This window comes from Aquarana catesbeiana, linkage group LG08 (assembly GCF_042186555.1).
Source record: "Aquarana catesbeiana isolate 2022-GZ linkage group LG08, ASM4218655v1, whole genome shotgun sequence".
NCBI lineage: Eukaryota > Metazoa > Chordata > Amphibia > Anura > Ranidae > Aquarana > Aquarana catesbeiana.
The window spans coordinates 246,923,905-246,941,006 of record NC_133331.1 but is presented as its reverse complement, the minus strand read 5'-3'; the positions used below and the strand labels follow the sequence as shown (position 1 = coordinate 246,941,006).

At 42.1% G+C, this 17,102-nt stretch overlaps 1 protein-coding gene across 1 annotated transcript in view; it reads right to left on the bottom strand.

Annotated features, from left to right (window-relative positions):
• The window catches only part of SLC43A1 (solute carrier family 43 member 1), a 639,315-nt gene that overhangs the window by 437,487 nt on the left and 184,726 nt on the right, over nucleotides 1-17,102 (bottom strand). Inside the window, exon 3 of the mRNA XM_073596982.1 lies at nucleotides 1,236-1,443. Coding sequence (XP_073453083.1) covers nucleotides 1,236-1,443 — 208 coding nt within the window. The remainder of the gene's footprint in view (nucleotides 1-1,235; nucleotides 1,444-17,102) is intronic.

Sequence of the window (17,102 nt, the reverse complement as noted above, 5' to 3'; positions counted from 1 at the left end):
GAGGAGGGGGCACAATGATGATGTGGAGGGGACACAGTGAGGAGGGGGCACAGTGATGATGAGGAAGGCACACAGTGATGATGAGGGGGGCACAGTGAGGAGGGGAGACAGTGAGGAGGGGGCACAGTGATTATGAGAAGGGGGCACAGTGAGGAGAGAGTACAGTGAGGAAGGGACACAGTGACAGGGGGAGCAGACTTAAGAGGAAACAGTGGTGGGGACATAGTGACAGGGGGCACAGTGATGGGGGGGCAGTGAGAGGGTTAGCACAATGATGGGGCATAGTGACAGGGAAAACTGTGATGGGGAGCACAGTGACAATGCTTTATCACAGTGACCGTTACGCTTGAATGATTGTAGGTTTATACAGTATGTGTCTAAGAGACTCTTGCTTGTGACACAGCAATCAAAGCATATTTTATAGGTACAAGGAAGCCCAGGTTTTGTTTGACCATGCCCCTTTAGCTCCTCCCACTGTTTGGTCACATATGTTTTTTGCAGTCGCATGCTACAAACGCCACAGGTCACTGTCTCCTTGAGGTGTAACTCATTCTCAAGATTTAAAGTTGGGAAGCATGTTAAAAGGCACCAGAATAATATGAAAACAAGAGGATTGCCACATGTATTTTTCTCTAGGCCTTAAAACTTCATTCTGAGGTCAGAAGATACCTGAGATTGTTGAACTGTAGTCTAACCTCTAGAAAATGCATTTCTAACTGATTACTGTTGGAACTTGTATTTTTTTTTTCAATTGGCTGCTTTTTTCTATCCTGTCTTTGAATGTCTTTATTAAATAGGTGTGATATCTTGCATTGCAACATTTATCAAACTGTTGTGGATATACTGGTAAAAAGAATGACCGCATAACTGAAAATAAGATATTCTTTTCACAAGGTAAATAAACTAAAGTCTGTCTATGCAAAGAAAAAAAGAAAAACTTGGGGTGCACATATTACTTAGTGCCACCAAAAAGGGGATTTATTTGCTCCCTGCTGCCTCTATGATCTTGTACTCTCTGGGTTCTTGCACAGTGTTAAGGTAGTCATGGCATGACCAACAGAAAACAACCAACATCCCTAGTTTTATTAATTGGCACACTCTATAGGACTAGCAGTATATGTCTTCACAATAGGCTATTGCACCTGTAAATTTACTTATAATAACAGAATAAACCACATTGTTGGGAATTACTTATCCGATTAAATTTAAATTAAACTGTGATGTAAAACACTCACCTTCCCACTAATCTCAGTGGACGAGGCCCATAACGATCCATCAGTATACCCAAGGGTAGAGTAGTTGCACTTAGTAAAAAGGAACCAATTGTAAAGCCTAAATTGAGCATCTCCTCCTGTGCTTTGCATGTTGGCCATGGCTGTGGTAATTCCTTGCCATCCCCTGCTGTATTATTGGATGTTGAATTATCTGTGGTGGAGTTTGATTCTGGAAGCAGAAAGATTTCCTGTAAATTGTGGGATTTTAACATTGCATTCTTGTATTGCATAGATTGCAATGGTGCAGATACAGTAAATACATTTGGATAGTCAAGATAGAAATACCAGTACATTTACATATCTCATATTTATATTTCTCCTTCCCCAGCAGCACATATTCTCATTTCTTTACTCTCCCACTTCTCCCTTCAACATCTGGGAGTAACAAAGTACCCAATAGTTCTGGTTATGGAGGGGCATGTGACTATCATGTGGGGAGTCAATACGGGGCAGCAGGGGACAGAAAGACATGTAAGTAATACTGCAAAGAAAAGAAAAGTAGGATTAAAGTATTTTCTTGCACGGGATGCACAAGTTTTCCATGCATCTGCCTGCGGGCAGTCCAATTCATGCCTTTAGGGACCCAGTGGCTGCACGGACAGAGCCACTGGTCTCAATTTGACAGCCATGCAGGAGCCACTGTGTCTTTGCAGCCACTGCATCCCAATAGACATGAATGGGACTGCATGGACAAAGATGCATGGAACACCTGTTTATCCTGTGTGAGCAATGACAGCCCTTCGAATGCCTGTACAGATAAATATGCCTGTGTGAATGAGGCCTGATAAATTGGCAAGGGGATAGAGGAAATGCTTTGCTGAGGGGGGATTTTTGCTTGGGGGTGTGCTTAAAGGAGTTGTAAATCCTCAATTTTTCACCTTAATGCAGTCTATGCATTAAGGTGAAAAAACCTTTTGTGCTACAGCAGCCCCCCAGAGCCCCCTTTTTTCTTACCTGAGCCTGATCGTTCCAGTGACAGGGACAGGCACAGCAGCACCAGCCGCTGTCTTGGGTTCTCATTAGACAGATTGATAGCAGCAGGAGCCATTTGCTCCCGCTGCGGTCAATCAAATCCAGTGACATGGGAGCCGGGGGGCGGGGCCGAGTCCTGTTGCCTGTGTGCATGGACACAGCAGCAGGACTCAGGAGCGCACCCGCATAAGTGCCCTCATGGAAAGCGGATCTCTGTGGGGACACTCGAGAAGAGGAGCAGCCAGGAGTACCACCAGGGCCCCCAGTAAAGGAGGATCGGGGCCGCTCTGTGCAAAACCCTTGCACAGAGCAGGTAAGTATTGATATGTTTGTTATTTAAAAAAAAAAACAAAAAAAAAACAAAGCTTTACAATCACTTTAAGGGAAGGGGATAGTTTTGATTTTGAGATGAGGGATTTTTGCATGTATGGGGGAGGAGGGTATCGCATTTGGTTGGCAGAATTTTAATTAAGGGCTGCATGTTTTTTGTTTTTTTTTTGTTTTGATTTTTTTTGTTTTTTACTGGATGCATTGCTTAAGGAAAGAGGTTTGCTTTGAAGGGTGTTTTTTTTTTTCTTAATGTGGAGGAGATTTTCTGTCAGGCTATTTTGAGGGAGGAGCGGGATATTTGCTGGTGAGGATAGTTTTCTTAAGAAGGGTGGTGGAGGGAGTTGCTTAAGGCGAATTTTGCTTTTAACTACTTTCCGCCCACGCTATAGTTGAAAGACGGCTACAGCGCGGGCTTCCAGAGCCATGAGCATTTATTGATGTCTTCTCGGTAATACGCTTCCCGTGCGCCCCCTCGAGTGTGCATCGGAAAGAATCTGTGATTGCCGTGTCCCTTGGACACAGCCAATCACAGCTCGTGGTAAATGGACAATCACAGCAGCCTTTTACCACATAATCGCCATGTCCAATGACAGGTGATCTCAAATGTAAACATATGAGATCTCTCATTGATGGCTCTCCTTCCCTCACACAGAGACCGCGTGTGAGGGAAGGAGATCTTCTGTGAGATCGTGAGTTTGATACATTTTAGAACAGTTACAGTTTCAGTTATTACTCTGCAGAAACACTTCCCGTACAGTGTCCATCAGTGTCACAGTGCCCATCAGTGCCATTAGTGTCACAGTGCCATCAGTGTCAGTGTCATCAGTGCCATAGTGTCACCGTGCCATCAGTGTCAGTGTCATCAATGCCATAGTGTCACCATGCCATCAGTGTCATCAGTGCCATAGTGTCACTGTGCCATCAGGGTCACTGTGCCATCAGGGTCATCAGTGTCACCATGCCATCAGTGCCATAGTGTCACCGCGCCATCATTGTCATTAGCGTCACAGTGCCATCAGTGCCATAGTGTCACACAGTGCCACAGTGTCACCATGCCATCAATATCGTCAGTGTCACAGTGCAATGAGTGTCACAGTGCCATCAGTGCCATAGTGTCACCGTGTCATCAGTGTCACACAGTGCCGCATATCAGTGCTGCCTCATTAGTGCAACCTCATCAGCGCCCATCAGTGTAGCTGATTAGTGCTGCTTATCAGTGCACATCTGTGCAGCCTCATCAGTGCCCATCAGTGAAGGCTTATCAGTGCAGGTTTATCAGCATCCATCTGTGCAGCCTCATCACCATCACCGTGTCTAAAAAAATATTTTCAACTGAGGAGGCATATCAAATTCTAAGTGCGGCCAACGATAGCAACGGGGAGCTCTCTGTGTTGGATTCTGCTTCCGATTCAGATTATGACTACGAGCCAGTGCTAAGCAGTGGCACACTGACAACGTCAGAGGAGGAGGATAGTGTGCCTGCCAAATAAAGTCGTTCTGGTGAGGAGGCAGTGGCATCCACCAGCATCACAGTGCCGTCCGCAGTACCACAGCCCCAAAGGGTTAGGACCCATGCCAGCCTTCCCTATGCCCTTCAGAACCCTCTATTGCTTTCTCCTAACTCAGGAGCAGTTAACACCCCCCCCCCATTCATTGTCCAGCCATGAGTCCAGGTGAACACCAATAGGTTTCTTTCATTTAGTTTTTACCGAGGACCTATTATCATCAATTACGGCCCAGTGCAACCTGTATGCACAACAATTTATATCAAGTAACCCAACGTCCTATTATTCCCGTCCCTATGAATGGAGAGACCTAACAGTGGAGGAGTTCAAGATTTTTTGGGGCATTACATTCCATAAGGGACTCATACTGGTCCACCCACCCCATTCACCACATGCCTATCTACTCACCATTAATCTCCAGAACCAGATATTTGATGATAATGAGGTTCATACCATTAATGACAATACCCAGTGCCCTCCCCGAAATGACCCAGCATATGACAAGTTATATCGATCGTTCTGCTTCTCCCTCTACTCAGAAAGAAGGGGAGAGCTTTTGTCCGGGTGGGGGGTGTTTTTTAGAAAAAAAATCCCCCCCAACATCTTACTGGAGTCCTGTGACTGCTAGCCGGAGAGAGATCTGTCAGTGTCTGCTGACACAGCATGTGAGAAAGCATGACAAGGTACGTGCTCTATACAGCCCCCAGTGGTGACCTTTAGGCATGACAACATTTACTTTTTAAAGAAGACAATTCACAAGAAACTTTAAAATTTTTTAGAAGTCTCCACTTACCTGTGGTAAAACCAATAGACCCAATCTTCACCTCTCACGGTGGGCTCCATTTAAAAAACCTTCAGGAACTGGGGCCCCCTTTTTTATCGGGGGATTTGCACTCCTGCACCCATAAAACACCCCGCCAGAAAAAAAACTTAAGGCTGAAAAAACCAAAAGCACTGCATCCCGGGGTCTAGCTCTCTAGAAAGAGAAGCATTACAGGCTAAGCCTCGTTTCTTCCGGCATGAGGCCCGGGTACCATTCAATTCGGTCTAAAAAGACACTTTGAATGGATCCAGCTGCATAGCTAGTCCCAGCATGAATTGCACCAGTGGAGCTCTGCACAGCACATCTTTACTCGTGACCAACACCTTAGACACTGGCGAAAAAACTGTAGTGGGAGCGGGTATATAGGGAGTGGACTTCCTGTCTTAGGGTGTGCCAGTGTCCATCCCCTGAAGGTGGCCTATAACCCACATAGTAATTACTATGACTCTGTGTCCCGTGATGTCCGATTAAGAAATTTGGCCATTTCTAAATTATTTTTCAGAAAAATTCACCCAGTTATTTACCCTAGACCAAAATATCTGTGTGGATGAGTGGCTTGTCCACTTTACTGGAAGACTGGGCTTCAAGCTATTTATCGTCAGCAAAAGGGCCCTATATGGAGTAAAACTTTACAAATTATGCGACCGAGGCACAGGGTACATCTATGCTTTCCAGGTGTACAAAGCGAGAAAGTAATTTAGAGCCTCATTATTATTATTATACAGGATTTATATAGCGCCAACAGTTTACGCAGCACTTTACACTATAAAAGGGAGACAATACAGTTATAATACAATAAAATACAAGAGGATTAAGAGGGCCCTGATCAGAAGAGCTTACAATCTAATAGGGTGGGGCAGGTGGTACAAAAGGTTGTAACTATAGGGAATGAGCTGATGGAAGTGGTAAAAGATTAGTTAGAGGCGTGATAGGCTTTCCTGAAGTGATTTTCAGTGAGTTTTGCAGGGTGCTGAAGGTAGCAAGAGTAGGGGATAGCCGGACAGGTGGAGGTAGCGAGTTCCAGAGGATGGGAGAGGCTCTGGAGAAATCCTGGAGACGAGCATGAGAGGAGGAGGAACCTGAAAAAGGTTATCATCCGTATGTGGATAACTTCTACACCAGTTTGCCCCTTTTCCACAACCTTTGCCGGAGGAAGACTCCAGCATGTGGCACCATGAGAGCGAACAGGAAGGGCTGCCCTCAAAGGCTCGCTAATATGAAACTAAGAAGAGGGGACACAGTGAGTTTGCGGAATGAGGAAACTCTGGCTGTGAAGTGTGGGTACAAAAGGGGGATATACATGATGTCTTTAATCCACAATAACACCTGCGTGGAAATCCCCAGAAGGAATGGCCCAATCCAAAAACCAACATGTGTCCACGATTATAATTTGTTCATGGGGGTAGTGGACTTCAATGATAAAATGATCCAACCCTACCTTGCCACAAGAAGAACCCACCATCGGTATAAAAAAAAAGTCTTAATTTATCTTTTTAATTTTGCCATATACAATACTATAATATACTGCATATCCACCGAGACACCCGTACCCACAGCCCACAAGAAAACATTTGATCAGACGTGATAAGCAGACTCCATGAACTCCACTTTTCCCGAGAAAATTCCTCCCAGAGAAACAGGTCAAAGACGTAAAAAAAAAATGAAGGTGTGCTCAGAGGAGGAGTTAGAAGAGACACCTCTTATTATTGTCCCCAGTGTCCTTCCCAACCGACTGCTGCATAGGAGACTGTTTTTGCCTTTACCATTCTTCTCTACATTTTTAGTGAAGTATGGTTAACGTAATTATCAATTTCTGCCATTTACCTTGATACCCCTTATGCCAATGCTTGCTCCTAAACTAACCTTGGCCTGTTATTCGATCATGCATCTGCCTACCACTTAAACTGTACATACCTCTGCCTACTCTGGAACTGACCCTGGACTGTTTATTGACCACTTTTTTTGCCTGCCATTTGGACTGATCTTTTACCTTGCTACTGTAGTAGTGGGATTCATGATAACACAGGGGTCTTACATATGTGAGGGGCTCCAGAATTGTTTTTAATGAAGAAAACTCATTTTTTGGGTTTCTCATTCCCGGATTAGTGGCTGGACACTGGAGGCTTCCAAGAAATTTGGGTGGGAGAAGCCTCTACTCCTGTCCCAATTCTTTTCTGGCCGAGGCCCTACGCCTGATACTTCTGCCTGCTGCTGACTTACTGCCATCATGCCTATGCCGCATGAACTGACCACACCTCTGCCTTTTACCATGTTCCTGCCTACTACCAGAACCAATATTTAGGCACTGAACAACACAAATACCAGAGTTGTCAAGCAACTCAGGTCCAAGCACTCATGGAGTAAACCAAGATGGAAAAAGTCCAATAAACTAATTAAAAGCTGCTGTTATAAAAACAAAAAAACAATGATACAGCACAATATACTCTCTTATAAGAAGGAAGTATTAACAGCACTAGTACTGAGCTTTAACAGTGTAATATATAAACTCACAAGAACGTGAGAGTAGACATGAGGTAGAAGAGACAATTGAGCACCAAGAGGGCATGATTTATGCCCTCTTGGAGCTCAATTGGGCTTTCAGTAAGGGGGATGACCTACCCCGCATTCAAAAGAAATTTTTGGGTATGATCCTTGATTACTGCCTTACACATAATTATTTCTGGTATGCCGGCAACTTTTACAGCCAAAAAACAGATGTTGCAATGGTAGCATAAATCATGCCCTCTATCTATTTGGGACTGTGGATTCTCATACATAGCATTGGACTTTTTATATACATACCTATAGATATATTTTTCATATGTTTTATGAACATCTACATCATGTCTACTCTCACCTTCTTGTGAGTTTATATATTACACTGTTAAAGCTCATTACTAGCGCTGTTAATACTGTTAATACTTCCTTCTTATAAGAGAGTATATTGTGCTGTATCAATATTTAGGCACTGTTGACAATATATCTGCCTGCTGTCTGCACTTACCATGGACTGTATATGGACAGTATCCCTGCCTGCTGCCTGTACTGACTATGAACAATATTCCTGCCTGCTGCCTGGACCAGTGCTCTCCTCTGTGGACAACTGCACTATTAAAATCACAGGTAATCTTTTATTTACCTTTTGCTCAGCAGAATGTATTTTGGGGTGCTATGTTTTAGAAACAAATAAAGGGCCTTCAAAAAATTTAATAGGTAGTCAAAAAAATAAATATGTAATTTATGCTCCTGGAACGCCTGAAGGTGCTACTTCAAAGTTGGGCCTCTGTATGTGGCCAGGCTGTGTAAAAGTCTCACAGATGTGGTATCGCCATACTCAGGAGGAGTAGCAGAATGTATTTTGGGGTGTAATTGTTGGTATGTACGTGCTATGTATTTGAAATACCTTATAAACGGACAACTTTGTGTAAAAAAAAATGCTTTTTCTTTTTTTTCCACATTTTCCAAAAACGTGTGGAAAAAAATGGCATGTTCAAAAGACTCATTATGCATCATAGAATATACGCTGGGGTGTTTGCTTTCTAAAATGGGGTCACTTTGTGGGTAATTCCACTGTCCTGGTGCATCAGGGCCTTCAAAATGTAATAGGTAGTCGAGAAATTAGATATGTAATTTATGTCCCTAGAACACCTAATGATGCTTCCTGAATGTTGTACCTCTCTATGTGGCTAGGCTGTGAAAAAGTCTCACACATGTGGTATCGCCACACTCAGGAGGAGTAGCAGAATGTGTTTTGGGGTGTAGTTGCAAGTATGCATATGCCATGTGAGAGAAATGACCTGTTAATATGACAATTTTGTGAAAAAAAAATCTTCATTTTGCAAAGAATTGTGCAAAAAAAATAACAACTTCAAAAAAGGCAGCATGCCTCTTACTAAATACCTTGGAATGTCTATTTTCCAAAAAGGGGTCATTTGGGGTGTATTTGTCCTTTCCTGGCTTATTAGAATAAAATATGCCATCAGTACATCAGGTGTGATCAATTTTCAATCATTAGCACCGTAGCTTCTAGACTTTCTAGCTTTCACACGGACCAACTAATATACACTTATTTGGGTTATTTTTACCAAAGCAATGTAGCAGTATAAATTTTGGCCAAAATTTATGAAGAAAAATTTGCAAACAATTTTAACAGAAAATAAGAAAAATGCTTTTTTTCAAACTTTTTGGTCTTTTTTTCATTTATAGCACAAAAAAAACCCAAAAAAAAACAATGGTGATTAAATACCACCAAAAGAAAGCTCTATTTGTACGAAAAAAATGACAAAAGATTCATATGGGTACAGTGTTGCATGACTGAGTAATTGTCATTCAAAGTGTGAGAGCACTGAAAGCTGAAAATTGGTCTGGGCAGGAAAAGAGTATAAGTGCCCAGTAGGCAAGTGGTTAAGGAGGTTTGCTGAGAGGATGCTTTTGGAAATAACGTTTGCTTGAGGGAGCGGGATTTTTATTGAGACATTTGCTTAAGGGAAGGGGGAGGTTTCCTTTGGGAAGATTTCTTTTTCAGGAAGGGATGTTTGCTGGGGGGGCTTTGGGTTGAGCTTGAATTTTTGCTAGGAGATGGTATTTTTTTGGTTTGAGGTAAGAGGGAGAGTTTTTTGATAGGGGAGCTTAAGGTAAGTGGAATATTGCTTTGGAAAGTGGGAGGGACACATTGCTTGGACGTGTTTGATGATGTTTGATGAAGGAGGATGCTTTTGAGAGGGGATGGTTGCTGGGGGGATTTCACTTGAGTGAGGGGGATATTTTTGTTTTTGGCATTGTTTGAGGGAAGGATGGCATGGATTTTTGATTGGTGTGGGGGAGGGTGGTGGCGTAGGGGGTGAAAATAGGATCTTGGCTGTTGGAATGGATTTGTGCTTGGAGGGGGATATTTTTGTCTAATGAAAATGTTGTTGCCGGGGGATTGGGGGGGGGGGGTTGTATTGTTAAGTAAAGTGTAGCTAAAGTCCCCTGCACTTATCTCCTTAAGCTAAGCAACTTCTCTAGCCATGTGATGATCATAATCTCTTTTGTCACAGCCACTGACACCTCTGCCCATTCTTCTAGATTCAGTTTCTTTGGCCTCCTTGATTGGCAGCCCAGGATTGGATAACTCCCAGACATTTGCATGAGATTTGATTCATCACCCAAGGCATGCTGAGATGGTGCACTGAGCTGTACATGTGCACTTGCTCGTTTTTAGGAATTAGCATTTATTGCAGAAAAAAAACAAAGATAGTCTCTCTTGCAAAAAAAAGCCTACCTGCAAGCATTTTATCACATTAAAGTTCTGCTTTAAGTACTCCTGACCTCTACACTCTGCTGGGATCGCATTAACCAGGATTGTGCAATGTATGATATGGATTTTTTAATTCTTTACTTATGGCAACAGTATGAACAAATCATACAAAATAAAAGCAAACATCCAACCAACATTGGTCCACTCACAGTAGGAGTTACATGTTACAAATATCATAAAACATCACATCAGTCAAATATAAGAAGATGCTAAATTAGGAATCAGTTAAGGGATGAATTGCCCAAGACAAGACCATATTTCACAAATCTGCAGAGGGATATTGATGGGTTAAGATAATATAGAAAACATGTCACTGGCAGAGGAGCTCAAAGGTGCCCTGTCAAAAAAGGAAAAAAGAAGTGGAAAAAGTAAAGAAAAAAGCAATTAAAAAGAGAAAGAAAGGAAGGGGGGGGAGAGGGAAAAGGGGAGAGGAAGGAGTAGGAGGGGAAGAGGAAACTGGGGTAATGGCCTCAGCTAAGTGGTGTTACACATGTCAAAAATGTCACATGTCAAAAAAACGAATGCATATAATGATCGCGAATACAATTAAAAAAAAAAAAAAAAAAAATATATATATATATATATATATATATATATATATATATATATTTTTTTTTTTTTTTTGAACTAAATGGTGTAGTGGAGCAGGCTTAGAAAATAGTAAATATACTCAAAAGCTTGTTAAAATAATAATGGCTATCAAACAACCAAGTGGAACAATGTGAGAAGAAAAAAAAAACAGATCCAGTAAATATTTATAATGATTTATAATTACCCAAAACATAGGTCACCAACAGAAACCAACTGGTGGAATCTAGGTGCTCCACAAAAAAATTGGCAAATAGGAGTTCATAGAAGGAGGGGAGCAGGAATCCTGGGGAGCCCACAAAGAATTTAACCTTGTATATTTTCGTTGCAGTATGGATTCTGAGCAATTCCTATTTGTCAACTTGTAATGGTTCTGTGTATTATCTTGTGTGGGGAATAACGTGTGGATTGCTCCTCTTACCTCTGTCTTTGTACTATAGAGAGGTCTCTTTCTCCTAGATCATCTATTGTGCGGGTCTCCACTGTAACATTCACAGGCAATGTTTCTTTCTTTATTGTTTGTATGGTTTTGGTTTTCAGACTGCATGTCGCTATTTAGTGATTATTCGTGGTCATGATTTTATGTTTTGTGTGTTATACTTTATTGCAAATAAATCAAAAGAATTAAAAAATATATATATACAATTAAATGAAAACACCCATAGAGGGTAAAAGGTAAAAATTAAACCCGCGCCGTGGAACTAAAATGTATAATAGGCTGCCGCTGTAGTGCAAGGTAAGTACCCCAAAAATTGGCAAAAGAATTTATACTCAGCGCTGCACCTATGAACTACTAACGTACATATACAAGCATCAGAATGTGTAACATAATAATAGCATGTATAACAAAGTGCTCAGTGTCAATACAGTGCAAAATAAAGTGCAATCAATAAAGTTCATCAGATGTGAGGTACAGGTTTGGTGACACGTTGATATAATCCTGGTGACTTCCTGTGCTCCCCTCCTGGGTCCCCACTCACCAGATGAAGATGACAAATACGCCTGCATTATATATCAAGATGGTGCCTCCCGTCCAACGAGTAGATTGGTTTGTTGTGCCTTAGGGAATGAGATCTCCTATTCTTCTCCAAGCTAAGGAGAATCTGTGAAGGCTGTTTGGACGCCAAGGCGGCAATTTTGCACGTTTTTAAAGACTCTGATGTAAGCGTAATGATTTTAAACCTTTTAATAAAATCTCGCAGCATTACACTATATGTCCCCTTTCCTTCATTTGTCCAAACTTTGCTGTCACGGTCGCCCTTTGACCGGGTAAAGTGTGTGGGACTTGGACCATGTGGTGGAGGATAGGAGATCCCATTCCCTAAGGCACGACAAACCAATCTACTCGTTGGACGGGAGACACCATCTTGATATATAATACAGGCGTATTTGTCATCTTCGTCTGGTGAGTGGGGACCCAGGAGGGAAGCACAGGAAGTCACCAGGATTATATCAACGTGTCACCAAACTTGTACCTCACATCTGATGAACTTTATTGATTGCACTTTATTTTGCGCAAATGAAGAACTTTATTGATTGCACTTTATTTTGCACTGTATTGACACTGAGCACTTTGTTATACATGCTATTATTATGTTACACATTCTGATGCTTGTATACGTACGTTAGTAGTTCATAGGTGCAGCGCTTAGTATAAATTCTTTTGCCACCCATAGAGGGTGCAAAAATATACATAAAAAAAGCAGATAAGAGGGTGTATAGTCTACCCAAGATTCGGGGTAAATCAGTCTCAGTCACAGGAGGTGGTTGAAGAATAAAAGCCAAACCCCAAAGAGGCTCAAAGCACATATACCTCAAACAAAAAAGTCAGGTGATCTGATCCAAAACCCCCACAACACCAGGTGATAATTGGGCAATCTGTTGGATTTCTTTGGCTTAGCCCACAAGCCCACAGGCTGAACTAAATAAATCAATTGGTATATGGCCATCTTTAATGAGCAGAGTTTTACAGCTGGAGGCTCTTCTTTCATCCACATTGTGCTAGCCATGTACATGAGGTATTTTCCTGTTGGCCTGAAAGTGATTGCAAAGCTTCAGATTTTTTTAAATGTAAAATAATAAACATGTCATACTTACCTGCCCTGTGCAATGGTTATGCACAGAGGCGCCCGACCCTTTTCTTCTGGGGTCCCCCAGCTGGCACTCATGGCTCTTCCTCTACAGCGAGTGCCCACTATAGAAAGCTGCTTTCTATGGAGGCACTCATGTGAGCTTGATCCCAAGCAACCGTGTTTGCTTCTATAGACACAGATGCCCTGCCTCCGATCCCTTGTTACAGTATTTGATTGACAGCAGCAGGAGCCAGCGCTATCAATCTGTCCAGTGAGGAGAGAGAGAGAAGAGAGCTGCTGCACTTGGTCACAGCACTGGATCAAGCATAGTCTCAGGTAAGTATAAGACCCCTTTCACACTGGTGGCTCTTTCAGGGTGCTTTGCAGGCGCTACAGCGCTAAAAATAGCGCCTGCAAAGCACCCTGAAAGAGCCACTCCTGTCTCTTCAGTGTGAAAGCCCGGGGAGTGGTGCACTGGCAGGACGCTAAAAAAAGTCCTGCTAGCAGCTTCTTTGGAGCGGTGAAGGAGCGGTGTGTATACCGCTCCTCCACCGCTCCTGCCCATTGAAATCACTGGGGCAGCACGGCTATACCGCTGTCATAGTGCTGCTGCAGCAGCGCTTTGCGGTGGTTTTAACCCTTTCTCGGCTGCTAGCGGGGGGTAAAAGTGCCCCGCTAGCGGCCGAATACCTCCGCAAATCCAACGGTAAAGCGCCGTGAAAATAGCGGCGCTTTACCGCCGACGCTACCCCGCCCCAGTGTGAAAGGGGCCTAAGGGGGAGCTGGGGGGGATCATCTGGCATAGAAGGTTTTATTTACCTTACAGTAATGCATAGAATGCATTAAGGTAAACAACTTATCTTCACTTCTGTAGAGGGTTTTAACTGCAGAGGATCTCTCCTGCTGATGAACTGCAAAGATTTCAGCTACAGACACATCGGCAGAGGATTTTCCCTGCACAACTGCAGAAGATCTCTCATGCATATTGTCTTGCTTGGATCCCCCAAGGTAGACAAAACATTCTTTAGGACAAATATATGCATATAGTTACAGTACATAGTAGTCTGGCTGAAAAAATACACAAGTCCATCTAATTCAACCAATAAAAGGGAAAAAAATAGGTAACATTTGGGCAACATCAACTGTTGTGGTGGAAGAGGAGCTTAAGTTAACAACACAGAGTCCCCGGGTTGAAACAGGCTGACTCCCAGAGACTACTGTCATACTTCTCTGGCTTGAAAAATGTTGTCATTATCAAATTTTTACTTACAGGCCCATCTTTTCATTTTTTGTTTATCCATTAATAAAGTTTGCCTTTTAATCATCACTTTCAAGGACAAAAGGTTTCATCAGTAAACTCTTGTGCAAACTCCCACTGAGCACCCCCCACCATGGCTCTTTGACACAAATGCATCTCCCCCCACTGACCTCCAAAATCAAGACCTCCCATGGACACCAACAGGCATTTTTTTTTTTAACTGACAACTGACTCCAGGCATTTTCACCTCCCACTGACCACTAGGGTTGCCAGATTTGTTCTGGCAAAATAACTGACAGGGTGTGGAGTAGAAGGATGAGCAGGAGTAGGGGCTAAGAGCAGCATGTAATAAGGGCTCAGTCACACCAGCCACCTGCTAAATTGTGACATTTTAGCACATATTTATATAGTTAGGTTGAAAAAAAGACAAGTCCATCTAGTTCCACCAAAAAAAAAAAATACAATCCCATATACACAATACTTCACCCACAGTTGATCCAGAAGAAGGCGAAAAACCCCAGCAAAGCATGCTCCAATTTGCTACAGCAGGGGGAAAAAATCCTTCCTGATCCATCCCAAGAGGCAATTGGATTTTCCCTGGATCAACTTTACCTATACACGTTAGTACCCAGTTATATTATGTACATTTATGAAAGAATCCAGGCCTTTTTTAAAGCAATCTACTGAACTTGCCAGAACCATCTCTGGAGGGAAACTATTCCACATTTCAACAGCTCTTACTGTGAAGAAACCTTTCCATATTTGGAGATTAAATATTTTTTCCTCTAGACATAAAGAGTGCCCCCTTGTCCTCTGTGATGACCTTAAAGTGAATAACTGAACACCAAGTTCACTATATGGACCACTTATGTATTTGTATATGTTGATCATATACCTCCTTAACCACTTAAGGACTGGGCCTATTTTTCAGACTCGGTGTTTACAAGTTAAAATCATTTTTTTTGCTAGAAAATTACTTAGAACCCCAAACATTATATATATTTTTTTTCAGTCACCCTAGAGAATAAAATGGCAGTCGTTTCAATACTTCAATGCGGTCTTACAAGCGCACTTTTTTTGGAAAAAATACACTTTTTTTTAATTAAAAAAGAAGACAACAGTAAAGTTAGCCAATTTTTTTTGTATATTGTGAAAGATAATGTTACACCGAGTAAATTGATACCCAACATGTCACGTTTCAAAATTCGCCCGCTTGTGGAATGGCGACAAAGTTTTACCCTTACAAATTTCCATAGATGAGGTTTAAAAACTTCTACAGGTTACCAGTTTTGAGTTGCAGAGGAGGTCTAGGTTAGAATTATTGCTCTTGCTCTAACGATCGCAGAGATACCTCACATGTGTGGTGTGAACAAAGGTTTCATATGCAGGCGTGACTTACGTATGTGTTCACTTTTGCATGCAAGCTCGGCGGGACGGGGTGCTTTAATTATTTTTTTTTCTTATTTATTTTACTTTTTATTTTTTATTATGACACTATCCTTTAAAAAAAAAAAAAAAATTGGGGTCACTTCTATTCCTATTACAAGGAATGCACAGTGGTGTAGTGGATAGCACTCTCGCCTAGCAGTAAGAAGGGTCGCTGGTTCGAATCCCAACCACGACACTACCTGCCTGGAGTTTGCATGTTCTCCCTGTGCCTGCGTGGGTTTCCTCCGGGTACTCCGGTTTCCTCCCACACTCCAAAGACATGCTGGTAGGTTAATTGGCTTCTGTACAAAATTGGCCCTAATATATGAATGTGAGTTTGGGGACCTTGGATTGTGGGCTCCTTGAGGGTAGGGATAGTGAGTGTGCGATGTATGTGTGGAGCGATGCGTAAAATTTATGGTGCTATATGGGTACCTTAAATAAAAAAAATAGGGATAATTGTAGACACGCACGCTCACTCAGGTTGAACTGGATGGACTGGTGTCTTTATTCAACCTTACTAACTATGTAACTATGTAACTATGTAACTATGAATGTAAACATCCCTTGTATTAGAAAAAAAGCATGACAGGACCTCAGATCTCATATTTACACTAAAATGCAATAATAAAAAAAAAATGTAATTTAAAAAAAAAAAATCCCCTTTAAGAGCATTGGGTGGAAGTGGTGTTTGACGTTGCTTCCGCCCTCCAATGCTATGGAGCCGAGTGGGGGCCATCTTCCCCTCACTCGGCATCCAAGCTCAGAGGAGCTTCCGACGGCTCCAGTAAGCAGCGGGCCCTTCTCCCACCCCTAATAAAAGTGATCTCACGGCGAATCCGCCGCAGAAACCACTTTTATCTGAAAACGAACCGCCTGCTGAAGAAGAGGATACTGGGGTTACGGCAGCTAGCTGCTGCCATAACAATGATATTCCTCTTGGAACCGCTGATGTATAGTTCTCTCTGAGTCAAAATGAGTCAAACTCTACTTCTGCAGGTCGTTGTGTTGGCTAGTTTACTTTCAGATTCTTCTGTAACAATAAACACGTGAAAAGCAGAACTCTTCTCTGTTCCAAAACAGTTAAATACTTAGGACCTTAACCACTTGAGCCCCGGACCATTATGCTGCCTAAGGACCAGAGGTCTTTTTCCAATTTGGCACTGCGTCGCTTTAACTGCTAATTGCGCGGTTATGCAATGCTGTACCCAAACGAAATTTGCGTCCTTTTCTTCCCACAAATAGAGCTTTCTTTTGATGGTATTTGATCACTTCTGCAGTTTTTATTTTTTGCGCTATAAACGGAAAAAGACCGAAAATTTTGAAAAAAAATGATATTTTCTACTTTTTGTTATAAAAAAAATCCAATAAACTCAATTTTAGTCATACATTTAGGCCAAAATGTATTCGGCCACATGTCTTTGGTAAAAAAAATGTCAATAAGCGTATATTTATTGGTTTGCGCAAAAGTTATAGCGTCTACAAACTAGGGTACATTTTCTGGAATTTACACAGCTTTTAGTTTATGACTGCCTATGTCATTTCTTGAGGTG